The 22,308-nt window shown below is 51.4% G+C and overlaps 2 protein-coding genes across 4 annotated transcripts; both read right to left on the bottom strand.

Moving 5' to 3' along the window:
* Nucleotides 1–1,855: 1,855 nt before the first annotated feature.
* Nucleotides 1,856–15,175, bottom strand: Ppp1r18 (protein phosphatase 1 regulatory subunit 18). 2 transcript variants are annotated; one of them, XM_042684050.1, is made up of 4 exons: nucleotides 15,086–15,175; nucleotides 12,500–14,126; nucleotides 4,210–4,420; nucleotides 1,856–2,698 (listed from the first exon to the last, which is right to left on the bottom strand). In XM_042684050.1, the coding sequence occupies exons 2-4, from the start codon at nucleotides 14,096–14,098 to the stop codon at nucleotides 2,679–2,681; spliced, it is 1,830 nt and encodes a 609-aa protein (XP_042539984.1). In that variant the 5' UTR covers nucleotides 14,099–14,126; nucleotides 15,086–15,175; the 3' UTR covers nucleotides 1,856–2,678. The 2 variants fall into 2 exon arrangements, with proteins under 2 accessions (XP_042539984.1, XP_042539985.1); XM_042684051.1 differs by lacking the exon at nucleotides 15,086–15,175 and adding an exon at nucleotides 14,863–15,070.
* A 914-nt stretch (nucleotides 15,176–16,089) lies between these two features.
* Nrm (nurim) lies at nucleotides 16,090–19,801 on the bottom strand. Of its 2 annotated transcripts, XM_042684125.1 has the most exons (4): nucleotides 19,376–19,801; nucleotides 18,425–18,621; nucleotides 17,461–17,637; nucleotides 16,090–16,949 (listed from the first exon to the last, which is right to left on the bottom strand). In XM_042684125.1, the coding sequence occupies exons 1-4, from the start codon at nucleotides 19,506–19,508 to the stop codon at nucleotides 16,668–16,670; spliced, it is 789 nt and encodes a 262-aa protein (XP_042540059.1). In that variant the 5' UTR covers nucleotides 19,509–19,801; the 3' UTR covers nucleotides 16,090–16,667. The 2 variants fall into 2 exon arrangements, with proteins under 2 accessions (XP_042540059.1, XP_042540060.1); XM_042684126.1 differs by lacking the exon at nucleotides 17,461–17,637.
* Between the last annotated feature and the right edge of the window lie 2,507 nt (nucleotides 19,802–22,308).

The following is a 22,308-nucleotide window of genomic DNA, read 5'->3' as shown; positions in this document are numbered from 1 at the left end:
ACGCCTGTAATCCTAGCTACTCAGGAGGCTGAGATCTGAGGATCGAGGTTCAAAGCCAGCCTTGGGCAGGAAAGTCTGTGAGGCTCTTATCTCCAATAAAGCACTCAAAAACCGGAAATGACACTGTGGCTCAAGCAGTAAAGCACTCTCCTTGAGCTGAAGAGCTGAGGGACAGCGCCCAAGCCCAGAGTTCAAGCCCCACGACTGACCAAAAAAAAAAAAAAAAGTTTCTGAACCTAAGACCCATTGTCTATCAGAAGAAAAGCTTTTCTAGGAATTTCACCGAGTGTTGCAGCAGTTTCTGATTAAGTATTATAGGTCTTATGCTTTGGTAAATGGCCCTGGATTAGCCACATGGGATGTGTTCTGTATTACCTGGTGGCTTGACTGGTAGCTGGCTTTGGAATACTGGAACTCTTCAACCAAAAGTGATCTCTGCCTTTTTGTTTGTTTGTTTTGCTGGTCCTAAGGCTTGACCTCACGGCTAAAGGCTAGCGCTCTACCACTTGAGCCACAGCACCACTTCTGGCTTTTTTGAGTAATTTATTAGAGATAAGAGTCTCATTGGGGGCTGGGAAGGTGGCTCAGTGGTAGAGCACTTGCCTTGCATGCTTGAGGCCCTGGGTTCGATTCCTTAGCACCACATAAGCAAAAAAGAAAAAAGCCGGAAGTGGTGCTGTGGCTCAAGTGGTAGAGCGCTAGCCTTGAGCTGAAGAGCTGAGGGACAGCGCCCAGGCCCAGAGTTGAGTTCAGGTCCCACGACCAACCCCCCCCCCCCCCCCACCAAAAAAAAGAGTCTCATGGGGACTTTTCTGCCTGGGCTGGCTTCGAACCTCTATCCTCAGAGTTTAGCCTCCTGAGTAGTAGGATTGTAGGCATGAGCCTCTGGCACCAGGCTGATCTCTGTTTCTGTTTAGCTTTTTTCACCTATTCATTCATTCTAGAAATAATTTTGTCTATTAGTTGGCAGGTATAGAGATTCTGCAGGGAACTCAACCAAGTCTATCCTTAGACACTGCATTTCCAGACTAGTGTGCACTGCAACTGACCTTCCTCAGACCTTTGCCATCCTTCATGAAACCTATGTATAGCTTCTCAGAACCTTTGTGTATGTGTGTCAGTTGTGGTCCTTGCACTCAGGGTCTGGGCACTGTCCCTGAGATTTTTCACCCAAGGCCAGCATTTTACTACTTTGTTCCATATCTCCGCTTCTGGTTTTCTGGTGGTTAATTGGAGGTAAGAGCCTCATGGCTTTTCCTGCGTGGGCTGGCTTTGAACTGTGTTCTTCAGAGCTCAGCCTCCTGAGTAGCCATGATTACTAGTGTGAGCCACCAGTGCCTGGTTTCCCACAGCCTTTTCTATAAATTAAAACTGAACTCCAGGGCTAGGAAGATGGCTTAGTGGTAGAGTGCTTGCTTTGCATGCATGAGGCCCTGGGTCCGATTCCTCAGCACCACATAAGCAGAAAAGGCCGGAAATGGAACTGTGGCTCAAGTGGTAGAGCACTAGTCTTGAGCTGAAGAGCTGAGGGACAGCACCCAGGCCAAGTTCAGGCCCATGACTGACCAAAAACAAACAAACAAACAAAACTGAACTCCATGGGGTTGGGAAAATGGCTTAGTGGTAGAGTGCTTGCCTAACATTCATGAAGCCCTGGTTTTGATTCGTCAGTACCACATACACAGAAAAAGCCAGAAGTGGCGCTGTGGCTCAAGTAGTAGCGTGCTAGCCTTGAGCAAAAGAAGCTCGGGGACAGTGCCCAGGCCCTGAGTTCCTGGCTTTTCCTCTCTCATTTTCCTCCCCTCAACCATCAGTCTTCCCTCACCCGCAGTTATTTCTAAAGAAGAAGCAGCAGGAGAGGTGGAACAAGCTCCAATTTATTATGGAAAGTTAAAAAACAACAGGCAAGAAGAACAATGGAGTGGCGGGGGGGGGGGGGGGGGGGGGGGGGGGCAGTGAGGTGCCTTCTTAGTCCTTCCACACAACCATTAAGAAGAGAATTAAATAACCCATGGGGATACAAAGTTAGCATTCCCAGCCTTCCCTCTTGGGGATAACTGAGACACCATAATACTGAACAAAGGTGGAGGAAGCCACATGTGACTCCCAGAGACAAATGGAAGGGAGAAGGGAGAGGATCCCACATGGATGACAAGTAGGCATGGCTTGGAAACCTGGGACTTTAGCAGGTGGGGCTGGGAGTTGGTGGGATTGTAAACCAGGCTGTGGTCAAGAGGCAGGATCTGTAAACAAAGGGCCATGATCTAGGGACGGGTGGTGAGGATAGGGAGATGTAATTGTAACTGCAGTAAGATTTAGGCCTTCCAGAGTGATGAGTATGTAAATCCTGGGGGTCCCCAGTGAATAGCATGGAGTCAAACAACGGTTTGGGGAGGAGTGCCCCCCATCTCCACCCCAACTGAGTTCTTGGTGCACACTCTTGGACCTCCTAGGGATATTCCAGCCTGTCTGACCCCACCAGGGACCTTGGGGTAAGTTGGAAATTGAACAATTGGCTCTGCTTCCAGAAATGGAATGGGAATAGCAAGCTGGAAGATGTTGGCTGCCTTTTTCTTGCCAGGCTCATTTTTAGGGTCTGTCTGCTCTGAATTGTCTGGGCTCCAGGATCCTCAGTTGGGGGAAAGGAGTGAGGTATGTCCCCATGGTTGGAGGATGGGTCACCGCCGGCAGGACTCATCTGCAAGAGAGGAAGTAATCAGGAGAATGAATGAGAGCCGCCTTCTTCCTACTGCCAGAATTAAAAGGCAGGTGGCACACAGGAAGTGCTATGCCATCTTCCAAGTCTTGGGTGCATGCTCAAGACTAGCACTCTACCACTTGAGCCACAACTCCACTTTTGATTTTTTGCTGTTAACTGGAGATAACAGTTCTTGCTTTGGCTGGCTTTGAACTGCAATCCTCAGATCTCAGGCTCCTAAGTAGCTAAGATTATAGGCATGAGCCACCAGCACCTGGTTAGGCCTTTTTTTTTTTTGGTCGGTTGTGGCGCTGTCCCTGAGCTCTTCAGCTCAAGGCTAGCGCTCTACCACTTGAGCCACAGCACCACTTCTCCTTTTCTGGTGGTTACTTGGAGATAAGAATCTCAAGGAGGGCTGGGAAGGTGGCTCAGTGGTAGAGTGCTTGCCTTGCATGCCTGAGGCCCTGGGTTCGATTCCCCAGCACCACATAAGCAAAAAGAAAAAAGCCGGAAGTGGTGCTATGGCTCAAGTGGTAGAGTGCTAGCCTTGAGCTGAAGAGCTCAGGGACAGTGCCCAGGCCCACAGTTCAGGCCCCATGACCGGACCCCCCCCCCAAAAAAAAAAAAAAGAATCTCAAGGATAGGGGCTGGGAAGGTAGCTCAGTGGTAGAGCGCTTGCCTTGCATGCCTGAGGCCCTGGGTTCAATTCCTCAGCACCACATAAGCAGAAAGAAAAATGCTGGAAGTTGTGCTGTGGCTCAAGTGGTAGAGCGGTAACCTTGAGCTGAAGAGCTGAGGGACAGCGCCCAGGCCCAGAGTTCAGGCACCACGACCGGACCCCCCCCCCAAAAAAAAAGAATCTCAAGGGCATTCCTGTCTGCCTGACTTTGAGCCCCAATCCTGAGATCTCAGCCTCTTGAGTAGCTAGGACTACAGGGGTGAGCAACCAGCACCTGGCTATGGCTAGGCATTCTTATAACTGTAACCTCACAGTAATCCTGGGACAGGCTGGGTAATACAATATCTAACTAGGATCCTATGTGCTTCACAATTCTCCCAAGCTGCAAAAGGTATTTATCATCATCATCATCATCATTATTGTGTTGCTGGGTATTGAACACAGGTCTCAAGCAAACAATCTATCAATGAGCTACCTCTCCAACCCTGAGGAGAGTTATTATTAAACTCACTTCATAAATGACAAATTCAGACCAAATTGGTTCTCTGTGCTTACACACAAGATACAAACTAAAATTTAAAGTCAAGCCTGCCTGATCCAACTCTTATATTTTTAATCACAATGATAAACATGAAGCACCAGGAAAGAGCCATGGTTTTGCAATCTGATGTGTATTTAATTTCCCAGAACCTCAGTTTCCCCATCTGTTAAAGGAGCAGCTGAGGTGTGAGGTCAAACACCATTGACAGTGCCAACACACACCTTTAATCCTTCCGGACCACCGTGCCTACAACACCAGGGGGCGCCCTCGAGTCAGCATTTCCCCACTTACCCACGATTAGGGCCTTGGTGCGCAGCCCGCCCTGGAGCTCCCGCTGCAGCAGCAGCAGTTCCTCCTCATCCTCTTCATCGTCAGGCTGGGCCTCTGGGGGGCTGGAGGAACTGGGGGGCTCAGGCTCTGGGCCCAGCTCCTCCAGTACCGAACTCTCTGAGGGGTATTGGTACGTGGTCTCCAAAGCTGTCTCACTGAAGGAGATCTTGAGCTGTGGGAGGGGAAGAGGGAACAGGTAGGAGTGGGGAGTTAGAGATGGATTTAGGCACCCTGCTGACTTCCCCTCTCTGTTCTGTTCAGCTTTCCTTCCAGTAAGATTCTCCAATCCGCTGGACGCTGGTGGCTCCTGCCTGTAATCCTAGCTACTTAGGAGGCTGAGATCTGAGGATCACAGTTCAAAGCCAGCCTAGGCAGGAAAGTCCATGAGACTCTTTGTCGTGAGTCTTGAACACTGGGCCTGGGCGCTATCCCAGAGCTCTTTAGCTCAAGGCGAGCCTCTACCATCTGAGCCACAGCGCCACTTCCAGTTTTCTGATGGTTTTCATTGGCAATAAGAGTCTCACAGACTTTGCTGCCTGGGCTGGCTTTGAACTTCGATCCTTAGATCTCAGCCTCCTGAGTTGCTAGAATTACAGGCGTGAGCCATCAGTTCCCGACTTCTCTGAGACTCTTATCTCCAATTAACCACAAGAACACCAGAAGTGGTGCTGTGGCTCAAGTAGTAGAGCGCCTGCCTTGAGCTGAAGAGCTCAGGGACAGTGCCCAGGCCCCCGAGTTCTCCAATCCTATTTTCCCTCTTCAATCACACGCTCAAAAAAAACTCCAATGACCTTGTTCACAATAGCCAGATAACGGAATCAGCTGAAGTGCCCAATAACTGATAAATGGATAAAGAAAATATGATACATACACAGTCTATAAATCAAGAAAACGTTGTCAGACACCTTGTGTTCATATATTGTTTTGTAGAATGGGAACTTTTTTGTACAACTACTTAAAGATAATAATATATATATATTTTTAAAGAAAATAGATATTGGAAGTGGCGCTGTAGCTCAAGTGGTAGAGCGCTCGCCTTGAGCTGAAGAGCTGAGGGACAGCGCCCAGGCCCAGAGTTCAAGCCCCACGACCAACAAAAAAAAAAAAAATAGATATTGTGGGGCTGGGAAGGTGGCTCAATGGTAGAGTGCTTGCCTTGCATGCATGAGGCCCTGGGTTCAATTCCTCAGCACCACATAAGCAGAAAAAGCCAGAAGTGGCATTGTAACTCCAATGGTAGAGTGATAGCCTTGAGCTGAAAAGCTAACAGACAGCTCCCAGGCCCAGAGTTCAGGCCCCATAACCAACAACAACAAAAAAAGATATTGCATCACTTGAAGGCAACTATGGAGCTAGAAATCATGTTGAGTTAGATAAGCCAAGCTCAAAAGGCAAAATCATCATGTTTTTGCTCGTTTATATAATCCAGACTTTTATAACATATACATAGGTATATATGTATATGCACATGCATATATGTATATGAAAAACTAGATTCTAATTATAGGATTGGGTTGGGGATGATCAGAAGGGGAAGAGTAAAAGAAAATGGTAGAAGCTGGGTATTATTGAAATACATTGCATCTATGTATGAAAATGGCATAAGGAGAAAGTGGAGGTGTGGCACAAGTGGTAGAGCACCAGCCTTGAGCAAAAAAGCCAAGCAAAGCCGGGAGTCTGGCTTTGCTCACACCTGTAATCCTAGCAACTCAGGAGGTTGAGATCTGGGGATTACTGTTCAAAGCCAGCCAGGGCAGGAAAGTTCATGAGACTCTTATCTCCAATTAACCACCAGAAAACCAGAAGTGATGCTGTGGCTCAAGTGGTAGAGTGCTAGCCTTGAGCTGAAGAGCTCAGGGACAGTGTCCAGGCCTAGAGTTCAAGCCCCACAACTGACCCCCCTCCCCCCCAAAAAAGTGTGTGTGTGTGTGTGTGTGTGTGTGTGTGTGTGTGTGTGTATAGCAAGGTACTAGTGGCTCATGTCCATAATCTTACTTAGGAGGCCGAGATCTGGTTTAAAGCCAGACCAGGCAGGAAAGGCTATGAGATTCTTATCTCCAATTAACCAGCAAAAAGCTGGAAGTGGAGTTGTGGCTCAAGTGGTAGAATGCTAAATAAACCATATACGAAAAAGCTAAAGGAAAATACCCAGGCCCGGAGTTAAAGCCTTTATACCAGCACAAAAAAAGAGAAAGAAAAAAAAAGTAAAACAGGCTTTGTTTGAGGGTGAAATAGATACTCAGCAGGAGGGAGTGGAGGAGAGTGGAGAGGGTGATTGAGGGTAAACGTTGTCTAAGTGCTTTATATGTATGTATAAAAATATAAGCCGGGCGCTGGTGGCTCATGCCTATAATCCTAGCTACTCAGGAGGCTGAGATCTGAAGATCAGGGTTCAAAGCCAGCCTGGACAGGAAAGTCTATGAGATTCTTATCTCCAATAAACCACCAGAAAACTGAAAGTAGCACTATGGCTCAAGTGTTAGAGAGCTTGCCTTGAGCTGAAGAGCTCAGGGACTGCACCCAGGCCCCAAGTTCAAGCCCCGTGACTGACGAAAGAAAGAAAGAATGAAAGAAAGAAAGAGTACAATAAATCTGTTAAAACTGTTTCAAGAAGCATGGGGGGGGGGGGGTAAGGAAGAGAGATGAGGTGTTGATGGGATACATAGTATATATGTATAGAAATGTCACCATGAAACAACCTTTTGTAACTCATATATGCTAATAAAAGTATCTTAGAAATAAAAGGGCCCGGGGCTGGTGGCTCACACCTGTAATCCTAGCTACTCAGGAGGCGGAGGGCAGGAAAGTCCATGAGTCTCTAATCTTCAGTTAACCACTCAGAAAACAGGAAGTAGTGTTGTGGTAGAGCACTCGCCTGGAGCTGAAGGACAGCGTTCAGGCTCAGAGTTCAAGCCCCATGACCAACCAAAAAAAAAAGAAAATAGTTGGTTCATTACTGTAATCATAGCTACTCAAGAAGCTGAGACTTGGGCTGGGAAGGTGGCTCAGTGGGAGAGTGCTTGCCTCCCATGCATGAGGCCCTGGGTTCAATTCCTCAGCACCACATAAGCAGAAAAAAGCCGGAAATGGTGCTCAAGTGGTAGAGCACTAGCCTTGAGCTGAAGAGCTGAGGGACAGCGCCCAGGTCCAGAGTTCAAACTCCACAACGGACAAAAAAAAAGCTGGGCTAGAGGTGTGGCTCAAGTGGTAGAGTGCTATCTCAGATGAAGCAAGCCCAGAGAGAGTTTAAGGCTCTGAATTCAAACTCTGGCTAAAAACAAAGAAACAAAAGAAAACAAATAAAAAACAGACTTTGGGCCCAATGTCCTCACTAGGGACTAGGGGCTGAGTAAGTAATCTGAGACCAAGGGTCTTTGCCTTCAGAGTATGACAGGCAAAGGTGTAGAAAATTAAAATATACAAATCAGAATTAGGCTTTTGGGTACTCTGGCAGCAATGAAGTAGGCATCTGGAGAAGGTGAGATCTGTGCTGACCAAGCCAGGAAAGAGCTGGCTGGTACAAGGGTCTTAGGCAAAAAGTATAAACAAGTCCCTTTGCCCTTTTGTTCTCCCCAGGGAAACCCCCAGCTCCTACAGCTCCCCTCCCTCCAGCCCTATCTCTCGCTCCTAACTGGCTAGGCCCAAAGCAAAGAGGTTTAGGGCTGGGAAGGAATGGGAGACAACCCCCAAAGGCCCAGAGGAACCTAGAGACTTTCTCCTAATACACAAGGCTGAAAATGAGCACCTGAGAGATACAACTAAGAGAGGTGACAGGTGGAAAGGAAAAACTAGGGCCTAGGTGGAAAGGTTGGCAGCACAGAGGGGCAGAGACAGGCAAGAGATGAGAGGGGGTGCATGCGCAAAAACTCCTGCCTAGGGGCTGGGAAGGTAGCTCAGCGGTAGAGTGCATGCCTTGCAAGCATGAGGCACTGGGTTCGATTCCTCAGCACCACATACACAGGAAAAGCCGGAAGTGGCGCTGTGGCTCCAGTGGTAGAACGCTAGCCTTGAGCTGAAGAGCTGAGGGACAGCGCCCAGACCCAGAGTTCAAGCCCCATGACCGGCAAAAAAACCCCAAAAAACTCCTGCCTAAAAAGGCTGTTCTAAGAGCAGGGGAGCCCAGCTGTTCCCAATGCCTTCTACCCCTTCTATCCCTCCCCTCTGCCCTCTGAAAACTCTCAGGGGGAAGGACACAGCAGGATTAACTCTGGGATTAGTGATAGACAAATGCGAGGATTACCTGTGAACTATTTGGAAAAGTCCAGAGGATCTACTGGGCATCTGGTGAGGAAGACTTCGGGGCTAGGGTGTGAGGACTATGGTTGCCCAGTGGTTGCTGGGGTCTGTCTGGGATATTACACCTCAGTCCCCTTGTAAAGCAGGGACTGGGGGGCTGGGAAGGTGGCTCAGTGGTAGAGCGCTTGCCTTGCATGCTCAAGGCCCTGGGTTCAATTCCTCAGCACCACATAAGCAAAAAGAAAAAAAGCTGGAAGTGGTGCTGTGGCTCAAGTGGTAGAGCACTACCCTTGAGCTGAAGAGCTGAGGGACAGTGCCCAGGCCCAGAGTTCAGGCCCCATGACCGGACCCAAAAAAACCAAAAATACAAAAAGCAGGGAGTGGATGTGTAACCCCTACACTCTGAATCTTACAGTGGCTCTTCATTTCTCTTGGAGCAAAAGCCAGAGCCTGGCTAAAGCCTAAAGGGCACTTCTATGCCACTCTAGCTGCTCTCTCTGAGTCTTTACCAGTTCTGGCCATACCAGGTCACAGTGCCTGCCAGCCTAGAGGTGCACTTCCACCTCAGGGCTATTACCCTGACTGTTCCCTCTGCCTGTGATATTTCTCTCAGATATCCTTATTGCTATCCCCTCCCAGTCACCCTATTCAGAAATTGCCCAATTCACACTTCCCACTAACCAAGCCTCTAAATTACTTACTCTTTTCTAACTTTCTATAGGATATACAGTTCCTTGTTACTTTTTGGGGATTGATTCTGGAACCTCTGTGGATACCAAAAGCTTTTGTCTTCAAGTGCTTACGTATGTGTGTATGTGTGTGGGGTGTATGTGTGTGTGTGTGTGTGCTGGTGCTGGACCTTAAACTCAGAGCATCTCACTTTCACTTGGCTTTTTCCCCCTTCAGGCTGACACTCTACCACTTGAGCCATACTTCTGCTTCTGGAGTTTTGCTGGTTGACTAGAAATAAGTCTCATGGACCAGGTGCCAGTGGCTCACACTTGTAATCCTAGCTACTCAGGAGGCTGAGATATGAGGTTCCCGTTCAAAGTCAGTCCGGAAAAGTTCATGAGACTCTTATCTCTAATAAACTATTCAAAAAAAGCAGGAAGTGGCGCTGTGGCTCAAGTGGTAGAGTGCTAGCCTTGAGCACAGAGGCTCAGGAACAGCACCCAGGCCCTGAGGTTCAAGCCCCAGGACACCCCCCCCCCCCACACACACACAAAGTCATGAACTTTTCCGTTTGAGCTGGCTTTGAACAGTGATTCTGAGTCAGATCTCAGTTTCCTCAGTAGCTAGGATTATAGGCATGAGCCACTGGTGGCCCAATGTACCTCCATAGACTCTCATTGCTTATAATACCTGATACAATGTAAATGCTATGTTATAGTGTACTGCTTAGAGAATAATGACAACAACAAAGTCCCTACTTGTCACAACAGGCATGCTTGTTCTTGGATGTGCAACTGATTGAGCCTAGGGATATGGAGTCATGCGCACAGAGCTGACAGTACTCACTACTCTTATGTCTGCTGTTGACAGGAAATTGGAAGGAGCTACAGTGGATAAAGTAAGAGTTTGGTCCAGACATCAGATGATGTCTCAACAGAGTATCAAGCCTGGGGAGAGAGTTGGGAGATAGCCCAGAATGTACACAGTTCACTCCCCCCAGTCCACGTCTATGGACATGGAGATAGAATCAAGTGACAGCAAGCAGTCTGCTTAACACCCCAACTTCTCCAAAGGAAACTTTCTTGTCTGTTACTGGTAGATTTACCCACATTTCTGGGGACTCACTTCTGTTTTCTTTTTTCAATATCCCCCTTTGGGATCCCAAGCGCTGTCTGTAGTTGAGGATCCGATCATTCTGGAATGGATTCACTTTATTTGCTCAGTTGGTGTCCCCCCCCTACCATTTGCCACTTGCCTCTTTCCTCACCGCCCCCCTCCATCTCCTGACTGGGCTTTCAGGAATGCACAGCTCGCGTGGGGGATGGGACTGAGGAGGGAGGTGACTCACCCGCTCCTCTCCCATCAGCTATATAAGGGCACAAGGGGGCCCAAGAGGGAGGGACAAATCTCTAAGCCAGAGGGGCCTCGAGGGAAGGGCACAGCCCATCTCATGGCTCTGTGGCAGGGCTGGGGTTTCTCACTAGATAGTAGGGATAAGTTTGATGGGAGCAGCCTTAAATAGCTCCTTTGAAAGAGTTATTTAGGGAAAGTGAGGCACAGGGGAGAGGGGTCCACCTATCATTAAGAGACAGCACTAGGACAAGGCACACTAGTCCCTTCCCAGCAGGGCGCTGAGATAGGGAAAGGCCTGAGAAGGGCAGAGAGGGAGGTGGCTGGATCTGGGGAACTCTGTGTTGCCTGGGCCCTGTCCCTACCCCCAACCCCAGAGTGGCTGCTTCCTTATTCTCTCACCACATCCTGAGCTCAGTTCTGGCAGGCCCATGGCCTAGCGTCCCCCACAGAGCCCCATCAGCCTTCCGGCCCCCACCCCAGGCTTCCTGTTTGGAAGATCTGCTTCCGGCCCCTCTAGTCTCTGACTTAGGTATGGTCACCATCACAGGTCCTGCTCAGTCCTGGGCTCCTGACTCCCGGAAGATAGTCCTAGAGCTTTTGCCCCAAAGCTTCACACCTCCTTTGTTCACTGCCCAAGAGGGCAAGCCTCCTCCCCAAAGTACAGACCAACCTCAGTAGGAAATGACTTTTCTTAACACCTCAGCCTGTGAGAATTTCCGGTCCTTCCCTGCCCAGCCCTCAGGGGAACATGCTGATGGCTGTTAGAAGTCTGGGATAGATTCCCAAGTTAGGAGGCTAGGGATGGATCCTCCAGGAAGAATTGAGGGAATCAAATCACACGCTCAAGTTTAACTCTGATCTTTGGTCTTCAAGGTTTCCCAGGGCTGGGGGTAAGAGACTGGTGGTTGTGTGTGTTAGGAAGGAATTGGGCCAGGGCTGGGGTCGGGGGTGGAGGGGAAAGCTAGTCTGGCTGCTCCCATTTCCCTTCACATCCTGGTTCAAGTCTAACCTCTGACCTCCTTCTAGCCTCAACCCCACCCCGTCTAGTGGACCAGGCCAATCCTGGCTTTCAGGTCAGGCGCCTCCAAATGTACTTCTGTCTTTTTTCTACCCCCAGGGGAGGAAAAGTCCCCAAGTAACTGGAACAGAGGGGAAAACCAAGGACTGAGCCAGTTCTAGAGAGGGGAGGGGGAAACCCAAGGAGGAAGGACAGGGAGGCTGGGGGTGGGGATATTTTGGAAGAGGAGAAGGCTTTTCTTGTCCCCAGAGAGAAGGAAGTACTGTCTGTAGCAGTGGCCCAGCTGGGGGTGTGCAACCCCGAGGTCACCCACTTCAAATGGCCTCTGTGTGAGCCTCTCCCATGGGGCAGGCTTGGGGTTCAAAAGCCTTCTCTCTGCTCTTTGGCCAGTGTTGTTCTACCTCTCTCTTTCCTTTATTCTGGGATGTCCCCTCTCTCCTCTGCCCCAGCCCCCCCCTTCTCCTTCCTTGGTGCTGTAAGACCAAGCTGCTTCCTGTCTTTTCTCTCCCCAGAACCCCAACTTCTCCCTTTCTTTTTTCCTGCTTCCACATACTCTCCTCTCCAAAGCTGTGATCCCACCCCATGACCCATGCTCAGGGCTCTAAGGCTGTCTCCAAATCACCGTCAGATGGATTCAGGGTGATCACAGACTCAAAGGAAAGAAAAGAAAGGAAGGGAGGACTTAGAGCCTGAGGGAAGAGAGAGGCAACAGCAGCCTGGGCACACCCAGAAAATCACACACCCAGACACAAGCAACTTGATTGCTGGGCAGGATCCTTGGGGCTCCAACATGAATGGCAAAGGAGGGCAACTAGAAGGGTGTGTGTGCTGAGGGAGGAAGGGAGGTGGCACAGAATTAACCAGAAAGAATAGAAGAAGACCAGAATACAGGGGTATAAATATCAGTCAAGACTGGAGTCCAGACCACTGGAAAGTGGGTTTGTAAGAAGTCAGGCTTGGCAGCAACCCTACCTGTTTATGATGTCTTTCAGGGGACCCCTTGACAAGGCAGCTGCGGCTGAGACGGAGATAACCCCCAAGAACCAAGATCTCTTCAGCAGTCGGGTACCGCTTTTTCCCAGCTCCGGGGGCTGCAGCATCAGCTGGGGCTGGGGTGGCTGGGCTTGCAGGGGGCACAGACCTCCGGGGGTTGACTGTGAAGGTGTGTCCACTGCGGCGGGGGGCCCCTACCCCTGGCCCTGCCTTCACTCCATAGAACAGTCGACTCATGAGGGGATCCCCAGAGGGCTGGGGGGTAGTTGGGGCTGGGGGTGGGGGAGAGAAAGGGGCTGGTGGTGGGGGCTGGAGGAGTTCTGCTGCTTCCTCTTCCTGTTGCCTAGAGCCTCCAGTCCCAGCATCCTCTTCTGGGAGGGCGGAGGGTTCTACAGGGCATTGGTTCTGCTGGGTTCTCAGAGGCCTGCTCTGAGTCCCAGCCTCCTCCTTTTTAGCCTCCCTTTCTCCAGCTTCCATACCAGGAGGCCCCAGAAGCTTGTCTGCAGACTCTGGAGTCACTGGTTTCTGAGGCTGAATCTCTATGTCCCTGGGTGTCCATTCTCGAGCCTTCCCTGAGTTCAGCGTCCATTTCCGCCCTTCTGTTGTCCTAGATCCCCTCTCACCGTCCTCCACAGGGCTGGGCCTCTGTTCTGTGGTCTCCACTCCCCTGGAGATGTCTTGAGTCTCTTGAGTGAAGGTCCCTGACAGCCCTGTAGTCTCTTCTGGGGCCATCTCTGGACTTGGCCTCTCTTCTTTTCTCCCACATTCCTCCAAACAGCCTTTTCTTTCTTCCTTTAAGCTCAGCCTCCACTCGGAGGATTCCAGTTGTACTGAGTTCTGTTCCTGAGACTCTCTGGAGTCAGGCCTCCATTGATGGGCCTCAGTCAAGGCCAACTTGGTGTTACCAGATTCCCCTGGGCTCAGTCTATTTTCTGTGGTCTCTTTTCTCTTGGGACTTTGATCTCTAGGCTCTGCTAGTCTTAGACTCTGCTCTGGGGTTTCTCCAGGGCTTAGCCTCCATTTCTGACTTTCTGACAATCTTGAGTTCCGGTCTCCCATCTCTCCTGGCCTCCAGTCTCGATTCTCCAAAGGTCTAGGGCTTGACTCTTGGGCTCCCCCTATGCCCAGCCTCTTCTCTCTGGCCTCCTTTAGACTTAGCTTCTCTTCCCTTGACTCTCTTCCTTTGGGGCTCTGATCTCTTGAATCCCCAGGGCTAGATCTCCATTCTCGAGCCTCCAGAGGCCCAGTCTTTCTCTCAGCCAGCAGCTCTTCATTCCGTTGCTGTTGCTGCTGACGTTCTTGCCGGATGAATCGGTTCTGGTGCACTGGTCCAATGGCCTCCAGAAGAACAGCAGACTCATCTGGGTCTGGAGGTCCAGCCTCCGCAGTTCCAGGTACAGGGCTAGGCTCCCCAGGCGACAAACCAAGCTTAGCCCTGCGGCGCTCCAGGAGTCCCCGCTTCCAGGCTGGCATCTGGGACAGGCGGTCCCGCTCTGCCTTTTCTCGGCCACGAACCACTGCCTCCTCCTGCCGGCGCCGGGCTAACAGCTGTAGCTTCCAATCTGGGATGGTGGTCATGGTCAACTAGGTGTGAAGGTAGGGGGTACTGGGGACAGAGAACAGAGAGAGAGGGTTCAGAGAGGCTCAGGGAGTGAGACTCAAGGGGGGTGTAAGGAAGTGATAGGGAGAAGGGGGGCAGAGAGATCAGTGGAGTTGAGGATAAAGACAGAGGAAACGGGGAGATGAGAGAGGACAGAAAGAGGGAAATGAAAAAGGGCTGTGAACCCTGTCGGGGGAGGGGGAGGGGAGTGATGCGAGAGGAAAAGTGGAGATTCAGGGCAGAGCAGGAGCCAGATTGAGTGGTATGTGTGAGTGGGTTTGAAAGTTCCAAGGCTGTGGGCAGGAGCGAGAAGAGCTGGAGTGAGGAAGCAGGCAGGGAGGGAAAGGCCAGGGTAGAGAGAAGACCGTGTTCAGGCGAGGCGGGACTCAGGGATGAGAGTGGGAAGGACGGGGCAGGGAAAAAGCCACCGCGGGGATGCCGGGGAGGAGAGGAGGGGCGTGAAGGGGTCAGGGGGAGAAGGGGAAACCGGGGAGCGGCGGGAAGGGGAGCGTCTCCGGAGCAGCCCGGCGCGTCTCGGCGCGGGCCGCAAAGGTCCAGGCGGGCTCCCCAGCGCCGCTCGGCCCCGCCCCCGAGGCCCCCCGCCCCCCAAAGGCGGGCCCGGGGAAATACCCTCCCCCGGGACTGTGGGAAGCCGGTGGCGGTGCTGCCAGCGCGTTCCCAGGACCCCGGTGTCCACCTCCACCCCCCCCCCCGTCAGTCCTGTCCCCCCTACCCGACGCACCTCCCGACCCAGATGTCCCCAAGACGGGCTTCCGCGCCCTCCCCGTCTAGACCTGGCTCCTAAGGAAGCTTGACAGAGCCGGCCATGCCCACCCCGCTCAGACGGACCGGACAATCTCTGCACAAAGAATAGACAAGCCCAAGGTCTGGGCCAGGGACAGGAGAGGGGGGCGGAAGCGAGGAGACGACCTCCCCCCCAGGTCTGAGCCGCTCAGTCAACTCACACGCCTCGGGTCCCGGGGAGGGTGTGCAGAGGAACCCGGCGTCCGGAGGGAGGAAGAGGAGGAGAGAGCGAAGGGGAGAGAGGAGGAGATCCGGAGTCGTGGGGAGGGGAGGAGAGGGAGGGGAGGGGAGGGGGAAAAGGGGGAGATGAGGTGGAGGCCCGAGACACGGACTGAGGGGCCGGTCGGGGGCGGCGATCGCTTTGTCTAAGGACAATGGGGAGCGGGAAGGGGGCGCCGGACGGAGGGGCCGGGGGCGGGGCCTCTGCGGGGCGGGGCCCGATGAGGGGCGGAGCCACGGTGGGGCGGGGCCTCGATCTGCTCCACGCCGCGCGGGAGTCTAGCGCCGAGGACCTCCCCACCCCCACTTCTGGCGGTACCCCCACTTCTGGCGGTACCCCCCAGCACTCTGCTGTCCTCCTCCCCCAGGGTCCCTCACCGGCTTTCTGCCCTGTGGCACCAGCGAATCTAAGTGTCCCGATCTCACCCCCTGCTTCCCGCTCCCCCCCGCCCCCCATCGCCCAGCTGGCCTACCCCGGGCCCTGGGCGTCGGCCCGTGACTCAGGCCCCCCGAGGGACTCGGAGAGGAAGCGGCAGCTGCTGCCAGCCCGGCCCGCCCTTCCCATCTCGGGCCGCTCCTCCCCAAGCTTTGCCTTCCCGGGCCTCTTTGTTACAGCGGAATAGAGAAGGGGTGGGGGGACCAATCAGGAAGCGAGTAGCGGGAGAGGCTCTCAGAAGCAGCAAGGGGCTTTTGGGACCTCGCTCCTCTATCCCAGAGAAGCGTGTTTCCTGGGCTACAGCGGGAGAATTGAGGGACAAGGAGGAAGGTGGACACAGGCGTCGCTCCAAAGCAGGGGCGGACCCTCGGGGCGTGGCAGCTGCCACTGGGCGAGGTGGCTACCCACACTGGGAGCTTGGCGCTTCCAGCTTCTCGTTCGCCATTCTTCCCAAACTCTGCCCTCATTCAGGGACACATTGAGAACACTGAATGCCATGTGTAGGGGGAAAAAAGGCTGAATTTTATTTTCCTGCAGCGAATGTTCTTCGGGAGATCAGGAAGCCCAGAGGTTACCAGAGTTGAGTGGGAGAATCCCTTCCACTAGGCTTGGGGCTGGAGCCCTGGGGCGGGCCTGAGGCTGTGGAGAAAGTCGGGCAGGGGTGGGGAGACATCGCTGAAGTGAAGATGGGCAGCCACTACCCACATATGACTTTGATAGATTCTGACCCAGATTCTTGGAGTGGAGACTGGAGATGGAGAAGGGGATCCCTGAGGGACAGAGATGAGGGGCAATGCCAGAGAAGTAGTCAGGGAAGACCCTTTTCCTTGTAAGGGCAATAGGGGGTCAGATCCTAAACAGTGAGGAGGTAGATGAGCTGCACATCCCTTCTTGGCTGGTGAGAAATGGACCTTAAAGTCTAGTGGCTGTCATTTTAAATTTAGGGTATGGAGGTGGATCTGGGGAAGGAAGTCTTAGCAGTGACAGGGACAGCCTCTAAAGTTCCTAGAGTTTAACCTCTGTCTGATGTTAATGAATTTGAATTTGAGGGGGGAGAATTGACAGGGCTTGGAAATAGAGTTAGCGCTTCACTCTGCCTCCCCATCCTGGGGCCGGGAGAGCAGGTGGAGTTTTCTTTGTAGCTGAACCCTCAAGTATCCGAGGTCTTGCTGGTCAAGTCCGTGAGCCAGACCTAGGTAGAGGGTAAGGAGGAAAGCAAGGAGGAGGCGGTCTATGCTCAAGGTGGGGACCACCCACAGCACCATCAGCAGTTCCACACACACTGGGTGACGCAGATGGGAAAAGAGCCTCAGAGCCCTGGGAGACTTCAATGCCAGAGGCTCACCCAGCCCCAGCACATGGTAGTACACCTAGGAGAGAGAGCAGCATAGAAATCGAGTTAAGGGGCTGGGAAGGGGGCTCAGTGGTAGAATGCTTGCCTTGCATGCATGAAGCCCTGGGTTCGGTTCCTCAGCACCACATAAGCAGAAAAAGCCAAAAGTGGCACTGTGGCTCAAGTGGTAGAGTGCTAGCCTTGAGCTGAAGAGCTGAGGGACAGCGCCCAGGCCCCCACAACCAACAAAATAAACAAACAAAAAAAAATTAAGCTTAGTGCTTTATCCTCTCCATACTCCCCCTACCTCCCCCCTCAAGCCTCTGATTTCTAGCCTTTGCATCTTCCCCAAGCCTAGGAGATTGATTAAAAATTGCTGATCTTTGAGGGCAGACTAGAAGGGACAGTGGTGGGCGGGGGGTAGGGGAGTAGGTAACAAAGAAAGAGCAGGGAGAAGGTAGAATAACTCAGGGGAAGGGAAACCCAAGGAGAAAGGAGAAAGCAAATTCCAGATAGGGTTAGAGGTCTTAGGGATCTGGGAACTTCACCTGTTTGAGGCCCATGAGCTCAGCGTAGTCAAAGACAAGAAGGATGCTGAAGATGAGGAGCCAGGAAATGATGTGGAGCACAAAGCAGAGGAGGGGCACCCAGGTGACCCAGGGCTCAGCCCGAGCCTCCCACAACACAGGGCCTCTGGGTATGGACTCCCAGTACCGCATCACCATCTGGGGAAGAACAAAGTTGCTGGGTATCCCAGCAACTGCCCACTCTAGAGAGACCCAGACTGCCCCTACCCCAAGAGAGCCCATAGTTTATTCCCCAGCTAATATTCTACCATGTAAATGGTTTTAGATGGGATTCCAAGGACTTGAGGATGACCTAACTCTAAACAGAATTTACAGAAGGCCTTAGAAAGTAGCCTATGCTAAGGACCCTATGAGAAGACAGACAGATAAAGTAACTAGAAAGCAAGTCTCCTGAGACCTAGGGAGGTATTTTGTAAGACAGGGTAAGACTAAGGAGTTAGTCTGGTGCCAGTGGCTCACCCTGTAATCCTAGCTACTAGGTAGGCTGGGATCTGAGGACTGTAATCCCAAACCAGCCTGGGCAGGAAAGCTTGTGAGACTCTGATCCCCAATTAACTGCCTCAAAAAGCCAGAAGTAGAGCTGTGGCTAACGTGGTAGAGCACTAGCCTTGAGCAAAAGAGCTCAGGGACAGCACCCAGGTCCTGAGTTCAAGCCCCAAGACTGGCACCAAAGAGAGAAAGACTAGGAGTTAAGGAGGGAACATGACAACATGAACAAAGTTGCAAGGATGAGAATGTACACATTGTGCTTGGAGAACGACAAGGACATTCTTCTCGATAACAAGGAGGATATCTGCCCTTGTAGAATGGAAGCTGAGATTAACATCCTCACTTGTCTTTTAAATCCATATTTTGCCCCTTCGTTCCAGGGTTTCCCTCCTTGGTTTCGGTCTCCCTTGAGGATTCAGCTGCTAGGATCTCATACCTGTAAGGCCAGGGCAGTGCATGCCACATACACAGACCTCTGAAGGACTCCAAAGTACCGGGAAATCCATGCCTTCATTGTCTCAGTTGCCATGAAGCTGTGCTGCCCAACAAATAGGAGCAGGAGTGCCAGATCCCAAGCCAGGGAGGTAAGGACACGCTGGTCCTGCAGGGCTGCCAGCCATCCCTGACGGGCATCTGTGGGGGAGTCAAGGAAGAAAGGGACAAAGGATGGAGAAAACAGCTAAACTATTTATTACTCTCCTCTCCCTTTGGGGCTCCAGTTCATGTCCCTTAATTGCTTTTAAGAATTTTCATGCTGGGGCTGGGAAGGTGGCTCAGTGGTAGAGCGCTTTCCTTGCATGCATGAGGCCCTGAGTTCAATTCCTCAGCACCACATAAGCAAAAAGAAAAAAGCTGGAAGTGGTGCACTAGCCTTGAGCTGAAGAGCTGAGGGACAGTGCCCAGGCCCAGAGTTCAGGCCCCACAACCGGATCCCCCTCCGAAAAAAAAAAAGAATTTTCATGCTTTCCCTCCAGGCTATGTCCAGTTCACATTCCCAATCCCATTTTTTCCTCTTCCCAGGGCCTCCTTCAGACCTGGGGAAGAAGATTCCTGGAAAAATGCACGTTGGGCAGTCACAAATGGCATGGCTAGGGATGCCATCTCTGAATCTCCCTTCAATAGTGGTTCTCCAGGTTCTCCCTCCTTTTAACACCTCCTTCTTCATTATTCTATCCCTAGTTTTTACCCTGCCTTCTGCATAGCCCTTTCAGTCCTCACTTTTCGACTTCTCCAAACAGCTCATCTTATTTAGCTTCACAGCAGCTTTTGTGGTTCAAGTTCCCGGGCTAGGACTTCCCTGTCATTTGTCTCCAAGTCCCGCCCCCGCCCCCTGGGCTCCAGCTCCACCTCCCTGCTCCAGAGCTCATTCTTGATCTTTCCCGCTCACCCGGATCACCAAACTCCTCGATCCCTCCAAGAAGTGGCCGAAGGGAGGTAAAGCGCACGAATTCCACTCCGGTGCCAAAGGCCAGAATGAAAGAGGCGAGGGCAGCCGGGACGAGGAACAGTGCATGGGTCATGGCGAGAAACAGAGGGGTGGGGAAAGGGGCGGGCTTAGGATTCCCGCGGCTGCAAGCCCCGCCTCTCACCCGGGGCACTGCCCATCAGGGCGGGGCTCTTGCCAGCTAACACCCCAGTTTCGAGGGTGCGGGGATATTCGTTTCCCCAGCCTGCAATCTGTGCGTCACTAAAGGGAATGTTAGAACCCCAAGGGGATTGTTAAGGGCAGCTGCTCTGGGGCCACCTACGTGGGGCGAGTCCCAGCTCAGCTAGTTTCCTCATTTAAAATAAAGGCAATTCTTATTGTTGGGTTCTTGTGGAAACAGAACATTAGAAGCCCCGTTTTCTGGAACTTGGCCATGGTTAGAAAACCATCAGTGGGAGGTCACAAATTCTCAGTTGACACTTCTATTATGACACTTCTATAATGAATCGTAAGAGAATACACTCTGACCCAAACTGAGAACCCCAAATCACCTATTAAATATTTAGCTTTTTAGGTTTGTATCCCAGACTGTCCTAGAGCTTGCCATCCCATCACAGATGTGTGTGTGTGTGTGTGTGTGTGTGTGTGTGTGTGCCAGTCCCGGGGCTTGAACTCAGATCCTGGGAGCTGTCACCTGAGCTTTGGTGCTCAAAGTTAGCACTCTACCACTTGAGCCACAATACCAGTTCTGGCTTTTTCTATGTGGTACTGAAGAATCGAACCCAGGTCTTCATGCATGCTAGGCAAGCACTCTACCACTAAGCCACATTCTCAGCCCAAAGTCACAGTTTTTAGTGAGACCTCTCCACGTAACTGTTCTGTCTTCATCTTTTTGTGCTCAGAGGTGGGTACTGAGGCTTTGTATTTTTGTGTGTGATTTCTCAATCTTCCTTTTTTTTTTTTTTTTTTGTCTGTCGTGGGCCTGAGCTCTGGGCCTGGGTGCTGTCTCTCAGCTCTACCACTTGAGCCACAGCACCACCACTTCTGGCTTCTTCTGCTTATGTGGTGCTGAGGAATTGAACCCAGGGCCTCATGCATGCAAGGCAAACACTCTACCACTGAGCCACCTTCCCATCCCTCTTTTTTTTTTTTTTTTCTTCAGTTGTAGGGCTTGAACTCAGTGCCTGGGCACTGACCCTGAACTTTTCTTTTTTTTTTTTTTGTCGGTCGTGGGGCTTGAACTCTGGGCCCAGGCGCTGTCCCTCAGCTCTTCAGCTCAAGGCGAGCGCTCTACCACTTGAGCTACAGCGCCACTTCCGGTTTTCTGGTGGTTTATTGGAGATAGGAGTCTCACGGTCTCTCCTGCCCGGGCTGGCTTTGAACCGTGATCCTCAGATCTCAGCCTCCTGAGTAGCTAGGATTATAGGCGTGAGCCACCAGCGCGCAGCTGGCCCTGAACTTTTCTATTTTTATTTCCTGTGGGCCTAGGTGTTGCCCTAGGTTACTTTTTTGTTCAAGGCTAGCATTCTATCACTGATAGAATGGCAATTTTTTTCTGTAATTGGAATTAGAGGTCTCATGGACTTTCCTGTCTGAGCTGGCTTCAAACTCTGATCCTCAGATCTCACCCTCCTGAGGAGCTATGATTATAGTGTCCAGCTTCTTCCCTATGTCTTTGTAATAACTCTTGCACAAATTATAAGCTGACAGTGCCAAGTTTGACTATGCTAGAAACTTGACTAAGAGAATTATTACACAAAGCCATGTACTGCAAGCTGTAGGATTCATTGAAGTCGAAGATCCCTGTTCTTTTTTTTTTTTTTTTGGGTCCGGTCGTGGGGCCTGAACTCTGGGCCTGGGCGCTGTCCCTTAGCTCTTCAGCTCAAGGCAAGCGCTCTACCACTTGAGCCACAGCGCCACTTACGGCTTTTTTTCTTTTTGCTTATGTGGTGCTGAGGAATCAAACCCAGGGCCTCAGGCATGCAAGGCAAGCGCTCTACCACTGAGCCACCTTCCCAGCCCAAGATCCCTGTTCTTGAGTTCAATTTGGGGCATTCAAAAACAATCCAGGACTGGGAATGTGGCTTAGTGGTGGAGTGCTTGCCTAGCGTGCATGAAGCCCTGAGTTTGGTTCCTCAGTACTACATAAACAGAAAAGGCTGAAAGTAGCACTATGGCTCAAGTGGTAGAGCACTAGCCTTGAGCACAGAGAGGCTCAGGGACAGTGCTCAGGCCCTGAGTTCTAGTCCCAGGACTAGTGCAAACAACAAAAAACTCAACATGAAGAGAAATGCACCAACTAGACATGGAAGTTACTATAAGAAAACCCGTAAGTTCAGGGATAGGGACAATTTCATGTGGTAAGACTTTGAGGCTGGGAATGTGGCTTAGTGGTAGAGTGCTTGCCTAATATGCATGAAGCCTTGGGTTCCTCAGTATCACACAGAAGAAGCTGGAAGTGGCACTGGCTCAAGTGGTAGAAGTGCTAGCCTTGAGCAAAAAAAGCTCAGGGACAGTGCCCAAGCTGAGTTCAAGCCCCTAGCTGGCAAAAAAAAAAACAAAAAAACAAAAACAAACAAAAAAAAAATGACTTTGCATTGTACAAAGGAATTGATATTTGCGTCTTAGTGTGCCAGTCATGATAGCTAATGTATGATGAGTAGGTATGTGTGAAATGCAGCTAGGATGTAGCTCAGTGGTAGAGCAGTTGCCTGGCAATGTACAAGGTCCTGGATTTCATCCCCACAAGCAAGAAAATGAATAAAAAATAAAAGGGGCTGGGATGGTGGCTCAGTGGTAGAGTGCTTGCCTTGCATGCATGAGGCCCTGGGTTCAATTCCTCAGCACCACATAAGCAGAAAAAGCCAGAAGCGGCACTGTGGCTAAAGTGATAG

This window comes from Dipodomys spectabilis, unplaced genomic scaffold, assembly GCF_019054845.1.
Source record: "Dipodomys spectabilis isolate Male_0828 unplaced genomic scaffold, ASM1905484v1 ptg000085l, whole genome shotgun sequence".
In the NCBI taxonomy this organism is placed as follows: domain Eukaryota; kingdom Metazoa; phylum Chordata; class Mammalia; order Rodentia; family Heteromyidae; genus Dipodomys; species Dipodomys spectabilis.
Note: the sequence above shows the minus strand (reverse complement) of the source record. Positions and strands in the feature narration are given on the sequence as shown.